The sequence below is a fragment of the Electrona antarctica genome (assembly GCF_951216825.1).
Source record: "Electrona antarctica genome assembly, chromosome: 6".
Taxonomy (NCBI): Eukaryota; Metazoa; Chordata; class Actinopteri; order Myctophiformes; family Myctophidae; genus Electrona; species Electrona antarctica.
In genome coordinates this window covers 16,100,447-16,117,725 of record NC_136811.1, presented here as the reverse complement: position 1 = coordinate 16,117,725, position 17,279 = coordinate 16,100,447, and the positions used below count along the sequence as shown (strand labels likewise).

Below are 17,279 nucleotides of genomic sequence, written 5' to 3'. Positions count from 1 at the left end.
CCAGCCTGGACCAATCACCTGCCCGTCATCTCCACTATTTAAACAAGTGTTGGCACCTGTGCTCACCGGCAGTGTCACAGTTTGCAGTAGCTGTGGGTGCATGCTGTCCAGAGCATTTGGGTTTGGTTGCTACTTTGGGCCACTAAAGTAATGGTGTGTCCTCAGTAAAATACCCTCTTCATCTTGAGTTGAACACATTATGTTAAACTGTTACAGTTTGTAAGAAGCAAACATTCTGCTAAGGTTAATGGAGTATGGGAGCTTGCTTTTTGTAAATCGCTATTCTTTTGGTTATGTGTTGGTTACAGTTTATCCTAGTTCTCATTTCTGTAACCCTTTTCTTTTTCATGTTGGTTAGCATCAGTTAGTATTTGTTGTTTAGAGTAGGCTCAGTTCCCTTTTGCTTATTTCTCTGAGTTAATTGCCCCATACATCCTTAGTTTTCAGTTTAAACCGACATGAAAAAACGACATACTATAGTTCATGGTTTCGGAAGACATACTAGCCTATAGTATGTTTTTCATGTTTTTGGAGGATTTAAAAAATATATGAAAAACATGAAAAAACGACATAGGGCCTTCTATAGTTAATGGTTTCGGAAGACATACTATAGTATGTAATTGTCATGATTTTGGAGGATTTTTTAAAAAATGTGGAAAATCATGAAAAAACAACATACTATAGTTCATGGTTTCGGAAGACATACTATACAAGGACACTGAAAGAAATGGGTATTTGGCAACAGTCCCCCATCTATGATTCAGATAGAAGAGCCTTGTCTGGATTCGAACCCACAACCTGAGGATCATAGTTCATGGTTTCGGAACACATACTATAGTATGCCATTTTTCAAGATTTTGGAGGATTTCAAAAAATTATGAAAATCATGAAAAAACGACATACTATAGTTCTGCGTCTTACACTTTGACAAGCAGTACAACTTGGAGGAAGGATACCTTTTTTCTATATAGTTCATGGTTTTGAGGGGGCACAGGGAGGACTCTGGGGGGGGAGCACTGGGGGGGCACCAAGGGGACACTGGGGAAGCACTGGGTTGACACTGGGGGGGCACTGGGGTGACACTGGGGAGGCACTCCAGGGGGGACACTGGGGGACACTGGGGAGGCACTGGGGGGACACAGGGAAACAACTGGGACTTACAGAGCCTACTGTCAGCTGTCCAGCAGTCCAAATATTATTAAATAAAATTTCAGAATGGTAGACCTGAGGCCTGAGGCCTACCATTGCGTGGCACATCTATGCACGAAATGTCTTTGTTCACAGGCTTCTGTGTGCGGCCTATGAGAGGCCTATAAGACTACAAGTCTTACACCATATGCGTTTGGGAAACCCAGCCAGTGCCTTAACACTGGGAGCCACTGAGGTCTCTGAGAATGTTCATAGTTTGGCTTCTATTTTAGGTTGTTCTTCTGGTTGTCACTTCAAATGGTGCCTTGGGATCTTAACAGTGTTTGCTGTTCCATCACGTGTCTTCAGTCCTTTGTTATCATAGATGTTAGACAGACAAAAGAGAGGAGAAACCATCATAGAACACAGAGAGTGTTGTAGCTCACAGTGTTAAGCGTCTGTCCACATGATCCAGACATTGTGGGTTCGAATCCCACTCTGCTCTTCACTCTGAAATTTGACTTTGCAGAAAGAAGAAGATACACATGGAATTCTCACTCACTCTGGCAAAGGTAGTGATGGTGGAGTGCATAGATCACTGATACCTGGATGTTTGCATTGCAGCACTCGCACCGCATGGAAATCTCACTCTCTCTGGCAAAGGTAGTGATGGACTGATGGTGGAGTGCATATCAAATCAAACTTTAGTTATAGAGCAAATTTAAAACAATCAAAATTAACCAAAGTGCTGTACAGGGTGAGACAAAAACATCAACAATAAAATGCCACGATAACAAAAACATCAACAATTAATGCCACAATAACAAGAGTGAAATAAATAAAACACGAACATTAGGTGCGATTAAAAGCCAAAGAATTAGAAGTGTGTTTAAAGAAGTGACTTAAAAGACTCAACAGAGTTTGCATTTGTTATATTAAAGGGCAGACTATTCCAGAGCCTAGGAGCAGCAGCAGCAAAGGCACGGTCGCCCCTACTCCTTAACAGTACAGGACTACTCCCGCATAGATCGCTGATACCTGGATGTTTGCATTGCAGCACTCGCAGGTTCAAGCCTCATGCCACCACCACTTACTGGATCCACAAGAGACTTATAGAACAAGGAAAACAACTGAGGATAAAGACAGAGAAGTAGATTGGACTTTCTAGGTGAAAGTGTTTTTTTTGACATGCCAATATCTGCTATTGACCCCCAGTATAAATGGGGGTCAATGTATGGGCCGAAGTCCAGACTGATACCGTGGAGCAACGTGAGTTGTGAATCCACGATATCAGTCCGGCTATTGCCAGGCTATAAGAGAAATGCCTATAGGCTGCTACAGTATATTGTAATCTACTTTAAAATAGATTGCCTCAGGAAATGGAGAATGGACAAATTCAGCTTACTTCCCCATCACTGGTATGGCTTGACTTCTCTTTTTGGGTCTACACTAGACGTTAACAGTGTTTGGCCTTCAGGGACGTATTGTGAATTTTTTTTTAACGTGTATTTTTCTTCTTCTTTTAAATTTTGTGATGAAAAACATGTTTTTCATCACATTTTCATTGGTTTTGATGTTGATCATTATGCCTACAGGTAAGACAAACCTTTCTTATTTTATTTGCTGAAAATATATGAATGGTTAAGCAAAAAGGCAAAAGAAAAAAAATCCAAAACCTTGCACTTCAAGGTTGTTTTTTGTTGTAAGCACTATAGTGACGACACTGAAATAAAACAATTTGTCTTCCTTCTTAAGACTAGGCTTTTATATACAGTAAATAAATATATGTAAAAGGTGTTCAATCTCTGCCAGGCTTTTTGATTTATTGATTGAATACTGTATTAACAGTTTGCATGGACAAACACAGGGAAGTACAGTACAATACAAGGTTTGCTAAAAGGAGGAATCCAAGAAAGCTTATTGGCTTGTTTCCATTGGGGTCCTGTGCACAATTCGGTCAGGTGAGTTGCAGCTGTCAGGAAAGAGGAAGCCACATGGGGGAATGGCAAAAATTCATGATAGGCAGATGTTGGTACCTTCAGGGAATTCCTGCCTGACGCACCTCCGACCGTGCCTTAGCGCCAACTGTAGGATTTTCAGCAGGGAGTCATCCTCGCCTTGCCCCTTTCTCACCAGATAGTGACCCCTAGACTCATATAATAATAATAATAAAACTTTATTTATATAGCACTTTTTTAAACCAAGTTACAAAGTGCTTGAACAATCAAAACAATATAAAACATCAAAATGCAACAATAATGTAATAACACAATATTAATAATGATAGAAAATACAAATAAGCAATAATACCGGAAATGACTTAAGGAGGTAAAAAGGCCAACCTGTATAGATGTGTTTTTAAGGCTTTAATGGCAGAGGGGTGTCCTCCTTCCTGAGCCAGGCTTGCACCTGACAGCATACCTGACATATCATATGGTGCAACTTTTCAGATTTGTGGTGTCCCCTATTGTCAGGGCCTGATCAGAGCACTTTAAGATAGGAGTTATCAGTAGCACCAAAAGAGTTTCCTTCATGATTATGAGCCTAAGAACCACTTTTAGTGCCATTTTGTTTAGTCTGAGATATGTCCTGCTGGCTTCTCTGACTTAAGTCATATTTTTCTCTTTTTGTCATCAGAGTTGGAAACGTAGTATAAGACAATAGATAGTTTCATAAGCCCATGCAGTATGTTGTTTGCTAAACAGACCACAGTCTGGTTCCATAGACCAGGGGTTATAAATGTTTTTGGAAATGCTTTGGCCATGTCTCGCAAAATATTCTATAGATTACGATTGTTTATTATTTTGTCTTTATGTGCAGTCATCGAGGTGCAGCAGGTCCAAGTCCATAAAGAAGTGACTGGATACCTGGACCAGGATGTGACGCTGCCATGCTTGTTCATCCCTGAAGGCCCCAGTAATGTTCTTGTTACTCAGATGCAGTGGACATGGACGCCAGTCGGAGAAGAGAATGGAAAAACCGTTGTCCTTTTTAGTCCCCAGAATGGACTGAGTGTTTCTGACACTGCTCTGAAGGAGAGAGTGGCCTTTGCAAACACATCCAAAGATGACTTCTGCTTGATCATAAAAGCTGTGACGATGACTGATGAAGGGGAGTTTACATGCACTTTAACAACCTTCCCCAATGGCATTCTGGAAGGGACCACCAGCCTCACTGTTCAAGGTGAGTAGGACACCATTATTAATATGAGACTCAGTTAACAGGATTAAGAAAATCTAAATGACTTAGCAACATGCTATGGGTGACAATGGTGCAGTCGGAGTCACGACAGGTTACCGTTTGAGAAATAATACTATGACATGTTGAGAACACAGTACATGTGAGAATGTACTAACTGTGTGATGTTGCTCGCGTGTTTCTCGTGGCATTATGAATGAGATGTTTCTGATCACATGGATCTTCAACATTATAAGCAAAGATAATGTGTAACCAAAAACATTGAAGCTGTTAAACAAATCTATGAAGTCATCAAAGCCGCAGCATCACTTGGAGGCAACCCTATGCAAGAAAAAGAAAAAAGAAAACGCACTCCGTGTCAACTGAGCGGTGCTGTGTGCTGTGTGCTGTGTGCTGTGTGCTGTGTGTGTGTGTGTGTGTGTGTGTGTGTGTGTGTGTGTGTGTGTGTGTGTGTGTGTGTGTGTGTGTGTGTGTGTGTGTGTGTAATTAGCTATAGGTATGGCCCAGTATCTGCAGGGGTCAATTGGTCGTACTGTCTAAACAGCAGGGTCAAAGGTCCTACTCTAAACACCCATAGGGAGGGACAGACGGACAGACAGACAGACAGACAGAGGTTGAATACTGTTGAATACTTACCTAAAAAACTAAGGGGTCCTTGGCATGAAAGTTGTTGAAGATGCATGAAATTGAAAACCCCGGCTTTGGTCATTATTCATGTACATGTTCCTAGCGTGTCCTGCTTGATGAACACATTGTGTTGTTTCTTTTCTCAGAGTTGGCGTTCACTGGGATAGTGAGGGCTGTCCTACTGTTGCTGATAGTTATGGCAGCCATAGCATACCTCGTCATCATCATCTGCATGGGAAACAATATCACTGCCTCCCTGACCACCTGACTGCCAGTTAATAACCGACAAGACAAAGGGGTCATATCAGAAGTTATAACCGTAGATTTGAACAGAGACCTCAACGGTAAATAAGGGCCAATTCAGTGGCTGCTGCGGGACTGGCGATGGATTTGCAGGCCATTATGCAAACACATGCAGCCTCAGTTGAAACAAGCCATGAACTTTCCCAAGACGGCATTTGGAGCAGGATACTATAAAGGTGGATTGCAACCAAAGATGACCAAGAGAGAAGCTGCACTGGTTTTAGGTGTCAGTCCCACAGTCAACAAGAATAAAATAAAAGATGCCCACAGAAAACTGATGATCCTAAATCACCCTGATAGAGGTGGATCTCCACCTCAATCAGCATCTCCACCTCTATCTATAGCAGCAAAGATAAATGAAGCTACGGATTTGATGGATGGCCAGTAAGAACTATAGAATACAATTCTATTGCATATACTGTTGTTGATAATATTATTCTGCTCTGCTGATTGATCAAGGGTCTTTTCTTAACATTATTGTGCCCAAATATATGATGTAAATGTAGGCCTATTTGGTGAAGAATATTTTTAAGTTGTGGCCACATCCCACATGCACTTTATTAAGACGTGGCCACGACTTAATAAAGTAGCCACGTCTTAATTTATGTCGTTCCCTCGACTTATTAAGTTGAGCGAACGAGATCCAAAAAGCTATATATATTGGGGTCAATGCAGCACCAAATTCACCGATGCGTAATTGGGCATCTCATGCACACTGTATCCACCTATCCAAATATAGGCCTAGCCGCCTACTCCACTATACTGGCCGGTTCTGTCACCACGAAGCGACTCGCCTCGGCTTCGATCGCAACGAATCATGTTCAACCCAGATTCGGCACAAACAAGGGACTAAATTCTTTTCGCTCCTATGCCACCAAAATGTGGAACGCCCTACCAACAGTCATTAAGACATGCGAATCCCTTGACTCCTTCAAAACCGCTCTCAAAGGGCACCTACGGATGGCTGCAATTCGAAACTGGCCCCCGTAAAATCTGAATCCCCCCCCACCGCCCCCCCCCCCCTTTTTTCCCTCACTGTATATGTTTCTTTTCCCTTTTTACCTCCATTATGATGAATTCCTGTACTGTTCTTTGTCTATATAGAAGTGTCTATTTGTACGTCTCTAAATGTTTTGATGAATTGAACATGGTGGACCCTGTTGTAAACAAGTGTAATGCTTAATTGGGTCGTCCACTCACAGTTAACAGCCTTTGTATTGAGTTTGTGCTTGAAATGTACTGTAATTCTGCAAACTGTTAATAACATTTTCAATCAATTAATCAATCGCTGTTGCTGGAGCTCTGCGGGGTCGAGTGGTCGACCCGCACGCACGCACGCACGCACGCACGCACGCACGCACGCACGCACGCACACACACACACACACACACACACACACACACACACACACACACACACACACACACACAGTTGGTTTCACATCTAACAGCCCCAACTGTTTACTGTATTTACTGTACATATTTTTGCATTGTAGGCCTACTGTAGTTTGGGGATGATGAAGTAAAAGTATTAATTGGAAATAGAAATACTCAAGTAAAGTAGGCTACAAATACGTTAAAATTGTACTTAGTAACCTACATTTTACACTACTGGTAGAAGCTCATGCACCCTGCACACACACGCACCCAGTCACTCACCCGTCACCACACACAATATACACAGACTATGACTGACACGTTCCTCTCACAACATTAGTCATAATGGTGTAACAATGACTGTGCAGCCTTGCAATTCTAGAAAAAGAGCAACCTCTTGTGGACAGAAGAAGGAACTGCAACATCATGTTGAATGTGAAAAAGCCAAGGATTAATATAAAAAAGATGTGACAGTGTTCCCCTATAGGGAATGTGGTGGCTTGGCTCTTCCGAATGTAGAAATGTATAATTTATCATTTTAAGGGGGGAAGAGTCCCGTTTTGAAACATTCCCAATGGGTGTGGTCTGAGGTCCATAGGCTGATGGATGGGGAAATCCAAATATAAACAGGGATATTCTTCTATATGGGATGATCCATCTTGATAGGTAAACATTCATTTTGCTGGGAACCTTGGCAAAGAAATGGCATAGGTGTAATTGATGATTTATATATGGATGCAACTTTTAAGTCATATCAGGAGTTGGGGAATCAATTTAACCTGATGGGTAGGGTTGAATTTTGGAAATATCTTCAACTAGTGTTGGAAGTGTGTTCAACCTTGACAGGGATATAGAGGAATCTAATGTGTTGAAAACTATTTTTGACTTGCCACCAACAATGCATAGTGCTTCAATAATTTACAAAAATATAATGGAATTACAAAGTGCAAAGACTGAAAATCTTAGATTAATATGGCAAAGGGATTTAGGATGTGAAAGTGAAGAGAAATGGTCAAATATAATTTCCAAAGTTGGGTGGGCCACTATAAGGGATATTAAAAGCAAATGTATACATTACAAAATTATCATAGATTCTACTATGCCCCTGTGAAACTGTTTAGGATGGGCTTGGTGGAAGACAAAAGGTGTTGGAAATGTAAGGTACATTTTTGAGTGGTGCAATTCCGGGGACCCTCCTCCCCTGGGGTCCCCCACACGGAGTTGCAGCACTCACACGGGTGTGATTTTGACATGCTTTTTGGGAATGTCCTGTGCTTTTGGGTATTGAGGAAACTTGGAGAATGGCTGGGACTAACACTACGAGAATGCCCATGGCTCTGTCTCTTGATCAGTGTACATATCATGTACAGATCAGAAAGCAGTGAGTTCAGGGATGGGTGAGAGCCTGAGAGTGTTCTGCAGGGGTTGTGACGGGGCTGATTTATTTTGGTGGGCTTTTGTTTGTTTCAAAAGGTGTGGTGCAGCAGGCCAGACTTGGAGAAATGGGGTCAAAATGTTGGTCTGAAATATTCATTGTCCAATGAGATTGGCCACAAACGAGTCCAGTTGGTCATCATCTTTGAGCCCCACAAACCGGTCGATGACGTCCCCACCTCGCATGGCGATTACTGTGGGAACTGCAGACACCCCATATTCGATAGCCAAGTCTGTGTGATCATCTATGTCAACTTTTGCCATAGCGATGCAGCCTTTCTGTTTTGCAACAGCCTTCTCTAGCCTCGGCCCAAGGATCTTACAGGGACCACACCACTGGGCGTGGAAGTCGATTAACACAGGTAGATCACTGTTGATGACCCTGTCTGTGAAATCCTCCTTGTCTTGGATGTTGAAGGAGACCTCGCGGTGGAAGGTGAGGGGGAGGGAGCGAGGTAGCGAGCGTGAGAGACAGAGAGGAAGTTGAGACGGGGTGCAGCCCACTGCAACGACGTGGAGAAGGACAACGTTGAGTTTGTAGAGGACAGGAAGACTGGGAGACAGCAGACATCTTTCACAGTGAAGGTCCAAACTCTACGGACGAGCAGCCTGTGAGCCATCTGGAGGGGAAGGTGGGATAGGAGGAACAAAACAAAAAAAGAGAATAACAGAGCAGTCTAGAGAATTAACGACTTGCTGACAGTCAAAGTTTAAGTCAATCTACAACTTGTTTGATGACATCATCAAACGAGTATATATATAGCTGGCGAACCTCTGACATCACACTCATGTCACTATTGGTGTGTTTACACGGGCAGACATAAAGACGCGTTGTGAGTTGATTTGGAGCAGCTATGCATCATTGCATCTTTGCAACGTCATGTCACTGGCTTCCATTGACGATGAATGGTAGACTGCATCTTTTACATCTGCCCGTGTGAACGCACCATTAGACTCAGCCATAACCATGCGAGGAGTTAAATATGGAGTGTGTTTCATCGTTGAAAATCATCAAATCATCAAAACGACATACTATATAGTATGTCGTCGAAAATATGGTTTAGTATATACTATCAGTATACTACAAGTATACTACCTATAATAATAGTAGGACCAGTATGTTACATAAGTGTATTATGTTAATATATATAATTATACTTGGTCTATGCATGTCCATGATTGGAGAGTGGAATACTGACACCAGCTTTCAGTCTAGGTCCTGTTGCCATGGGAGGAGACCTACCTGTTGCTATGCCCCGCCTCCAATCCAGCCTGGACCAATCACCTGCCCGTCATCTCAACTATTTAAACAAGTGTTGGCACCTGTGCTCACCGGCAGTGTCACAGTTTGCAGTAGCTGTGGGTGCATGCTGTCCAGAGCATTTGGGTTTGGTTGCTACTTTGGGCCACTAAAGTAATGATGTGTCCTCAGTAAAATACCCTCTTCATCTTGAGTTGAACACATTATGTTAAGACACTGAAAGTTTGTAAGAAGCAAACATTCTGCTAAGGTTAATGGAGTATGGGAGCTTGCTTTTTGTAAATCGCTATTCTTTTGGTTATGTGTTGGTTACAGTTTATCCTAGTTCTCATTTCTGTAACCCTTTTCTTTTTCATGTTGGTTAGCACCAGTTAGTATTTGTTGTTTAGAGTAGGCTCAGTTCCCTTTTGCTTATTTCTCTGAGTTAATTGCCCCATACATCCTTAGTTTTCAGTTTAAACCGACATGAAAAAACGACATACTATAGTTCATGGTTTCGGAAGACATACTAGCCTATAGTATGTTTTTGGAGGATTTAAAAAATATATGAAAAACATGAAAAAACGACATAGGGCCTTCTATAGTTCATGGTTTCGGAAGACATACTATAGTATGTCATTTTCATGATTTTGGAGGATTTTTTAAAAAATGTGGAAAATCATGAAAAAACAACATACTATAGTTCATGGTTTCGGAAGACATACTATACAAGGACACTGAAAGAAATAGGTATTTGGCAACAGTCCCCCATCTATGATTCAGATAGAAGAGCCTTGTCTGGATTCGAACCCACAACCTGAGGATCATAGTTCATGGTTTCGGAACACATACTATAGTATGCCATTTTTCAAGATTTTGGAGGATTTCAAAAAATTATGAAAATCATGAAAAAACGACATACTATAGTTCTGCGTCTTACACTTTGACAAGCAGTACAACTTGGAGGAAGGATACCTTTTTTCTATATAGTTCATGGTTTTGAGGGGGTACAGGGAGGACTCTGTGGGGGGAGCACTGGGTTGACACTGGGGAGGCACTGGGGAGGCACTGGGGGGACACTGGGGGACACTGGGGAGGCACTGGGGGGACACTGGGAAACAACTGAGACTTACAGAGCCTACTGTCAGCTGTCCAGCAGTCCAAATATTATTAAATTAAATTTCAGAATGGTAGACCTGAGGCCTGAGGCCTACCATTGCGTGGCACATCTATGCACGAAATGTCTATGTTCACAGGCTTCTGTGTGCGGCCTATGAGAGGCCTATAAGACTACAAGTCTTACACCATATGCGTTTGGGAAACCCAGCCAATGCCTTAACACTGGGAGCCACTGAGCTCTCTGAGAATGTTCATAGTTTGGCTTCTATTTTAGGTTGTTCTTCTGGTTGTCACTTCAAATGGTGCCTTGGGATCTTAACAGTCCATCACGTGTCTTCAGTCCTTTGTTATCATAGATGTTAGACAGACAAAAGAGAGGAGAAACCATCATAGAACACAGAGAGTGTTGTAGCTCACAGTGTTAAGCGTCTGTCCACATAATCCAGACATTGTGGGTTCAAATCCCACTCTGCTCTTCACTCTGAAATTTGACTTTGCAGAAAGAAGAAGATAAAAGCACATGGAATTCTCACTCACTCTGGCAAAGGTAGTGATGGTGGAGTGCATAGATCGCTGATACCTGGATGTTTGCATTGCAGCACTCGCACCGCACGGAAATCTCACTCTCTCTGGCAAAGGTATAGTGATGGACTGATGGTGGAGTGCATATCAAATCAAACTTTATTTATAGAGCAAAAACAATCAAAATTGACCAAAGTGCTGTACAGGGTGAGACAAAAACATCAACAATAAAATGCCACGATAACAAAAACATCAACAATGAATGCCACAATAACAAGAGTGAAATAAACAAAACACAAACATTAGGTGCGATTAAAAGCCAAAGAATTAGAAGTGTGTTTAAAGAAGTGACTTAAAAGACTCAACAGAGTTTGCATTTGTTATATTAAAGGGCACTATTCCAGAGCCTAGGAGCAGCAGCAGCAAAGGCACGGTCGCCCCTACTCCTTAACAGTACAGGACTACTCCCGCATAGATCGCTGATACCTGGATGTTTGCATTGCAGCACTCGCAGGTTCAAGCCTCATGCCACCACAACTTACTGGATCCACGAGAGACTTATAGAACAAGGCAAACAACTGAGGATAAAGACAGAAGTAGATTGGACTTTCTAGGTGAAAGTGTTTTTTTTTACGTGCCAAAATCTGCTATTGACCCCCAGTATAAATGGGGGTCAATGTATGGACTGATACCGTGGAGAAACGTGAGTTGTGAATCCACGATATCAGTCTGGCTATTGCCAGGCTATAAGAGAAATGCCTATAGGCTGCTACAGTATATTGCAGTCTACTTTAAAATTGATTGCCTCAGAGGAAATGGAGAATGGACAAATTCAGCTTACTTCCCCATCAGTCATCACTGGTATGGCTTGACTTCTCTTTTTGGGTCTACACTAGACGTTAAGTGTTTGGCCTTCAGGGACGTATTGTGAAATTAATCCGTTCTTTTTACGTATATTTTTCTTCTTCTTTTAAATTTTGTGATGAAAAACATGTTTTTCATTACATTTTCATTGCTTTTGATGTTGATCATTATGCCTACAGGTAAGACACTATTCCAGAGCCTAGGAGCAGCAGCAGCAAAGGCACGGTCGCCCCTACTCCTTAACAGTACAGGACTACTCCCGCATAGATCGCTGATACCTGGATGTTTGCATTGCAGCACTCGCAGGTTCAAGCCTCATGCCACCACAACTTACTGGATCCACGAGAGACTTATAGAACAAGGCAAACAACTGAGGATAAAGACAGAAGTAGATTGGACTTTCTAGGTGAAAGTGTTTTTTTTTACGTGCCAAAATCTGCTATTGACCCCCAGTATAAATGGGGGTCAATGTATGGACTGATACCGTGGAGAAACGTGAGTTGTGAATCCACGATATCAGTCTGGCTATTGCCAGGCTATAAGAGAAATGCCTATAGGCTGCTACAGTATATTGCAGTCTACTTTAAAATTGATTGCCTCAGAGGAAATGGAGAATGGACAAATTCAGCTTACTTCCCCATCAGTCATCACTGGTATGGCTTGACTTCTCTTTTTGGGTCTACACTAGACGTTAAGTGTTTGGCCTTCAGGGACGTATTGTGAAATTAATCCGTTCTTTTTACGTATATTTTTCTTCTTCTTTTAAATTTTGTGATGAAAAACATGTTTTTCATCACATTTTCATTGCTTTTGATGTTGATCATTATGCCTACAGGTAAGACAAACCTTTCTTATTTTATTTGCTGAAAATATATGAATGGTTAAGCAAAAAGGCAAAAGAAAAAAAATCCAAAACCTTGCACTTCAAGGTTGTTTTTTGTTGTAAGCACTATAGTGACGACACTGAAATAAAACAATTTGTCTTCCTTCTTAAGACTAGGCTTTTATATACAGTAAATACATATATGTAAAAGGTGTTCAATCTCTGCCAGGCTTTTTGATTTATTGATTTAATACTGTATTAACAGTTTGCATGGACAAACACAGGGAAGTACAGTACAATACAAGGTTTGCTAAAAGGAGGAATCCAAGAAAGCTTATTGGCTTGTTTCCATTGGGGTCCTGTGCACAATTCGGTCAGGTGAGTTGCAGCTGTCAGGAAAGAGGAAGCCACATGGGGGAATGGCAAAAAATCATGACAGGCAGAAGTTGGTGCCTTCAGGGAATTCCTGCCTGACGCACCTCCGACGGTGCCTTAGCGCCAACTGTAGGATTTTCAGCAGGGAGCCATCCTCGCCTTGCCCCTTTCTCACCAGATAGTGACCCCTAGACTCATATAATAATAATAATAAAACTTTATTTATATAGCACTTTTTTAAACCAAGTTACAAAGTGCTTGAACAATCAAAACAATATAAAACATCAAAATGCAACAATAATGTAATAACACAATAATAATAATGATAGAAAATACAAATAAGCAATAATACCGGAAATGACTTAAGGAGGTAAAAAGGCCAACCTGTATAGATGTGTTTTTAAGGCTTTAATGGCAGGGGTGTCCTCCTTCCTGAGCCAGGCTTGCACCTGACAGCATACCTGACATATCATATGGTGCAACTTTTCAGATTTGTGGTGTCTCCTATTGTCAGGGCCTGATCAGAGCACTTTAAGATAAGGAGTTATCAGTAGCACCAAAAGAGTTTCCTTCATGATTATGAGCCTAAGAACCACTTTTAGTGCCATTTTGTTTAGTCTGAGATATGTCCTGCTGGCTTCTCTGACCTAAGTCATATTTTTCTCTTTTTGTCATCAAAGTGGGAAACGTAGTATAAGACAATAGATAGTTTAATAAGCCCTTGCAGTATGTTGTTTGCTAAACAGACCACAGTCTGGTTCCATAGACCAGGGGTTCTAAATGTTTTTGGAAATGCTTTGGCCATGTCTCGCAAAATATTCTATAGATTACGATTGTTTATTATTTTGTCTTTATGTGCAGTCATCGAGGTGCAGCAGGTCCAAGTCCATAAAGAAGTGACTGGATACCTGGACCAGGATGTGATGCTGCCATGCTTGTTCATCCCTGAACGCCCCAGTAATGTTAGTGTTACTCAGATGCAGTGGACATGGACGCCAGTCGGAGAAGAGAATGGAAAAGCCGTTGTCGTTTTTAGTCCCCAGATTGGAGTGTTTGTTTCTGACAGTGCTCTGAAGGAGAGAGTGGCCTTTGCAAACACATCCAAAGATGACTTCTGCTTGATCATAAAAGCTGTGACGATGACTGATAAAGGGGAGTTTACATGCACTTTAACAACCTACCCCAATGGCATTCTGGAAGGGACCACCAGCCTCACTGTTCAAGGTGAGTAGGACACCATTATTAATATGAGACTCAGTTAACAGGATTAAGAAAATCTAAATGACTTAGCAACATGCTATGGGTGACAATGGTGCAGTCGGAGTCACGACAGGTTACCGTTTGAGAAATAATACTATGACTATGTTGAGAACACAGTACATGTGAGAATGTATTAACTGTGTGATGTTGCTCGCGTGTTTCTCGTGGCATTATGAATGAGATGTTTCTGATCACATGGATCTTCAACATTATAAGCAAAGATAATGTGTAACCAAAAACATTGAAGCTGTTAAACAAATCTATGAAGTCATCAAAGCTGCAGCATCACTTGGAGGCAACCCTATGCAAGAAAAAGAAAAAAGAAAACGCACTCCGTGTCAACTGAGCGGTGCTGTGTGCTGTTTGCTGTTTGCTGTGTGTGTGTGTGTGTGTGTGTGTGTGTGTGTGTGTGTGTGTGTGTGTGTGTGTGTGTAATTAGCTATAGGTATGGCCCAGTATCTGCAGGGGTCAATTGGTCGTACTGTCTAAACAGCAGGGTCAAAGGTCCTACTCTAAACACCCATAGGGAGGGACAGACGGACAGACAGAGGTTGAATACTGTTGAATACTTACCTAAAAAACTAAGGGGTCCTTGGCATGAAAGTTGTTGAAGATGCATGAAATTGAAAACCCCGGCTTTGGTCATTATTCATGTACATGTTCCTAGCGTGTCTTGCTTGATGAACACATTGTGTTGTTTCTTTTCTCAGAGTTGGCGTTCCTACCGGCAGGAATAGTCACTGGGATAGTGATGGCTGTCCTACTGTTGCTGATAGTTATGGCAGCCATAACATACCTCGTCATCAGAATGAGGTGCGTACGTATGTGTGTGCATGTGTGCGTGTGCTTAAAACCCAACATGCATTATGTGTATCAGTGTCCCAACTAAAACATGTGTTGTGAGTATTAACACTTAATCCTATTAACTACATTGACCACCAGTGTAGGAGTCTATATAGACCACTATAATAGATCCACTCCTATGCCCCCTCTACTCCAAATGGCTTTGCCAAAAATTGCGCTTGCGATGCATTGTGAGCTTGTAGATCGAGAGATCTGCTATTTTCTGTTCACCTGCCATGCTAGGATTCAAGAGGTTGGAGGTTGGAACAGTATGCTGAGTGATAACAGTGATACAGTGATTTTAACTTGTGGTTTGGTGTGGGTTACAAACTGTGTTACACAATATCAGTATGTGAGAGGAAGTGAACTTCGGTTTGAAATGTAACTTAGTTTTAGATTGAGTTGACCCGAAATCTACTTAAAATGTGCAGTATTCTTGGCTGAGCTGCGAGCTATTTTCAGTTGCATTTTATTGCAGATCACCATCTGATCATTACTAAAAAAGCAGTTTGAACTATATTTCAAGCTGTAGAGTAGCCGCAGTTAAGTGAACTATTTTGACAGTAGCTTTGCTGTACAGTATTGTTGAACCAGTGTGCATAAATTGGTAGTTTATAAAATGTGCTTATAGTAACTTCCCTGTCTATTCTGAGCCTGATGATAACACTGTATGTGCAGAGGAACTAATCATAATGATGTGATGTTCATTCCCTCACTCAGGCACAGCCAGTATGTCAGCGCAGCCGGTGAGCATATACACATATTCTCCTCATAGGCTACAGTTAGCAAGTCTCTCTTCAGCCCATTCCATCATAATTATTTAAAACATTACATTAGCCACATGTATTCTCTAAAATGTGGCTTCTTTCATGCACAGGTCGCCCTGCGGAGAAAGTGGCCAGGACATCAAAGGTCCTAAGAGAAGAGGTGCGCTTGTTTTATAGAGCGATCATAAAACATTATTGCAGTATTGTAGGTCATGAGTTAAATACTGATCTTTCCACCTCTACCTCTCTTTGTGCTGTCTCTCCTCTGTTTATCCTCTGTCTGTCTCTCACCTTCTCTGTGTCTATCTCTTCCTGTCTGTCTCTCTCCCTGTATAGGATCTGGTCTACATTGACCCCAGGACCTGCTTGGCCAGCCGCAGAATCAATGATGATTCAGATGGTGATGAACACAAACCCGAAACCTCACAAAACAATGACGTAATATACTCCCAGGTTAGAGTTAGCCAGGATTCAGCCCATAGACCCCGCCCACTCTCTGATGGGACTGCATCTCAAGCCTCAGGAAGCTTCAGAGTCTAATAACCAGCACCCTGAACGAGCATGAGCCAGTTATTGTACTGACCATTATGCTTCTATAGTGAGTGTAGGGTTTGAATCCAACCTACACCTTCTCTTGTGTGTCTTTCTCTCTGGCCTTGGTTTCCTGGCTCTCTACAATGATCTGAAACAATATGTTAGTTAGTGGCATTAGGCTTGAACCTGCGAGTGGTTCGCCACACCACATGGTGATAAGCTGTTGTCTATGTGAGCCACAGGTCGTGGGTTCAAGTTCAGCCCATAGCCCACGGCCTTGGACGGCTTACTGTAGCATGCCATTTTTCATCATTTTTGAGGATTAAAAAAAAGACTAAAATAATAATAATAATAATAATAAAAAGTTCCAGCATGTGTCTCCACAGTAAGCTGAATAATAAAACGTGTGAATGGAGTTTCTAGGTGAAAGTGCTTTTTTGACGTGCCAATATCTGCCATTGAGCCCCATTGTAAATGTCTCAAATTTGAAAGCACTATATTTCTAAAACGATGAAACATTTCAAAGATTCCTTTTCAGGCAAACATGTCCACCGTAAGATGAACCTAAATAGGTTTGAATGGGGTTTCTAGGTGTAAGTATGTAGGACTAGTAGCATGCCAAAGTTTGTGCTATTGCCATTGAGAATGCATTGGGTGTTTAAGTTAAATAACTCAGAAACTACAAAACATTTCAAAGTAAAAAGTTCCAGCATATGTCTCCACAGTAAGCTGAATTATAAAAAGTGTGAATGGAGTTTCTAGGTGAAAGTGCTTTTTTGACGTGCCAATATCTGCCATTGAGCGAGCCCCATTGTAAATGTCTCAAATTTGAAAGCACTATATTTCTAAAACGATGAAACATTTCG

At 41.6% G+C, this 17,279-nt stretch overlaps 2 protein-coding genes across 2 annotated transcripts; one reads left to right on the top strand and one right to left on the bottom strand.

Annotated features, from left to right (window-relative positions):
• Positions 1 to 8,157: 8,157 nt before the first annotated feature.
• On the bottom strand, positions 8,158 to 8,686 carry LOC306924636 (thioredoxin, mitochondrial-like; the record flags this gene model as incomplete). The annotated part of the gene is given in 2 exon segments (XM_079503215.1): positions 8,158 to 8,534; positions 8,537 to 8,686. Coding segments are annotated over 2 exon segments (522 nt in total). The 3' UTR covers positions 8,158 to 8,162.
• A 3,822-nt stretch (positions 8,687 to 12,508) lies between these two features.
• On the top strand, positions 12,509 to 16,737 carry LOC306924642 (uncharacterized protein). Its single transcript, XM_079503222.1, has 6 exons — positions 12,509 to 12,646; positions 13,871 to 14,233; positions 14,980 to 15,082; positions 15,833 to 15,858; positions 15,990 to 16,039; positions 16,216 to 16,737. The coding sequence occupies exons 1-6, from the start codon at positions 12,586 to 12,588 to the stop codon at positions 16,417 to 16,419; spliced, it is 807 nt and encodes a 268-aa protein (XP_079359348.1). The 5' UTR covers positions 12,509 to 12,585; the 3' UTR covers positions 16,420 to 16,737.
• The last annotated feature ends 542 nt before the right edge of the window (positions 16,738 to 17,279 follow it).

Bases quoted from the DNA above. Each gene is read 5' to 3' on its own strand.
- LOC306924642 (XM_079503222.1), top strand. From the start codon at position 12,586: ATGAAAAACATGTTTTTCATCACATTTTCATTGCTTTTGATGTTGATC. The intron at 15,083-15,832 runs GTGCGTACGTAT...TCCCTCACTCAG, and splicing joins TACCTCGTCATCAGAATGAG to GCACAGCCAGTATGTCAGCG. The intron at 16,040-16,215 runs GTGCGCTTGTTT...CTCCCTGTATAG, and splicing joins CAAAGGTCCTAAGAGAAGAG to GATCTGGTCTACATTGACCC.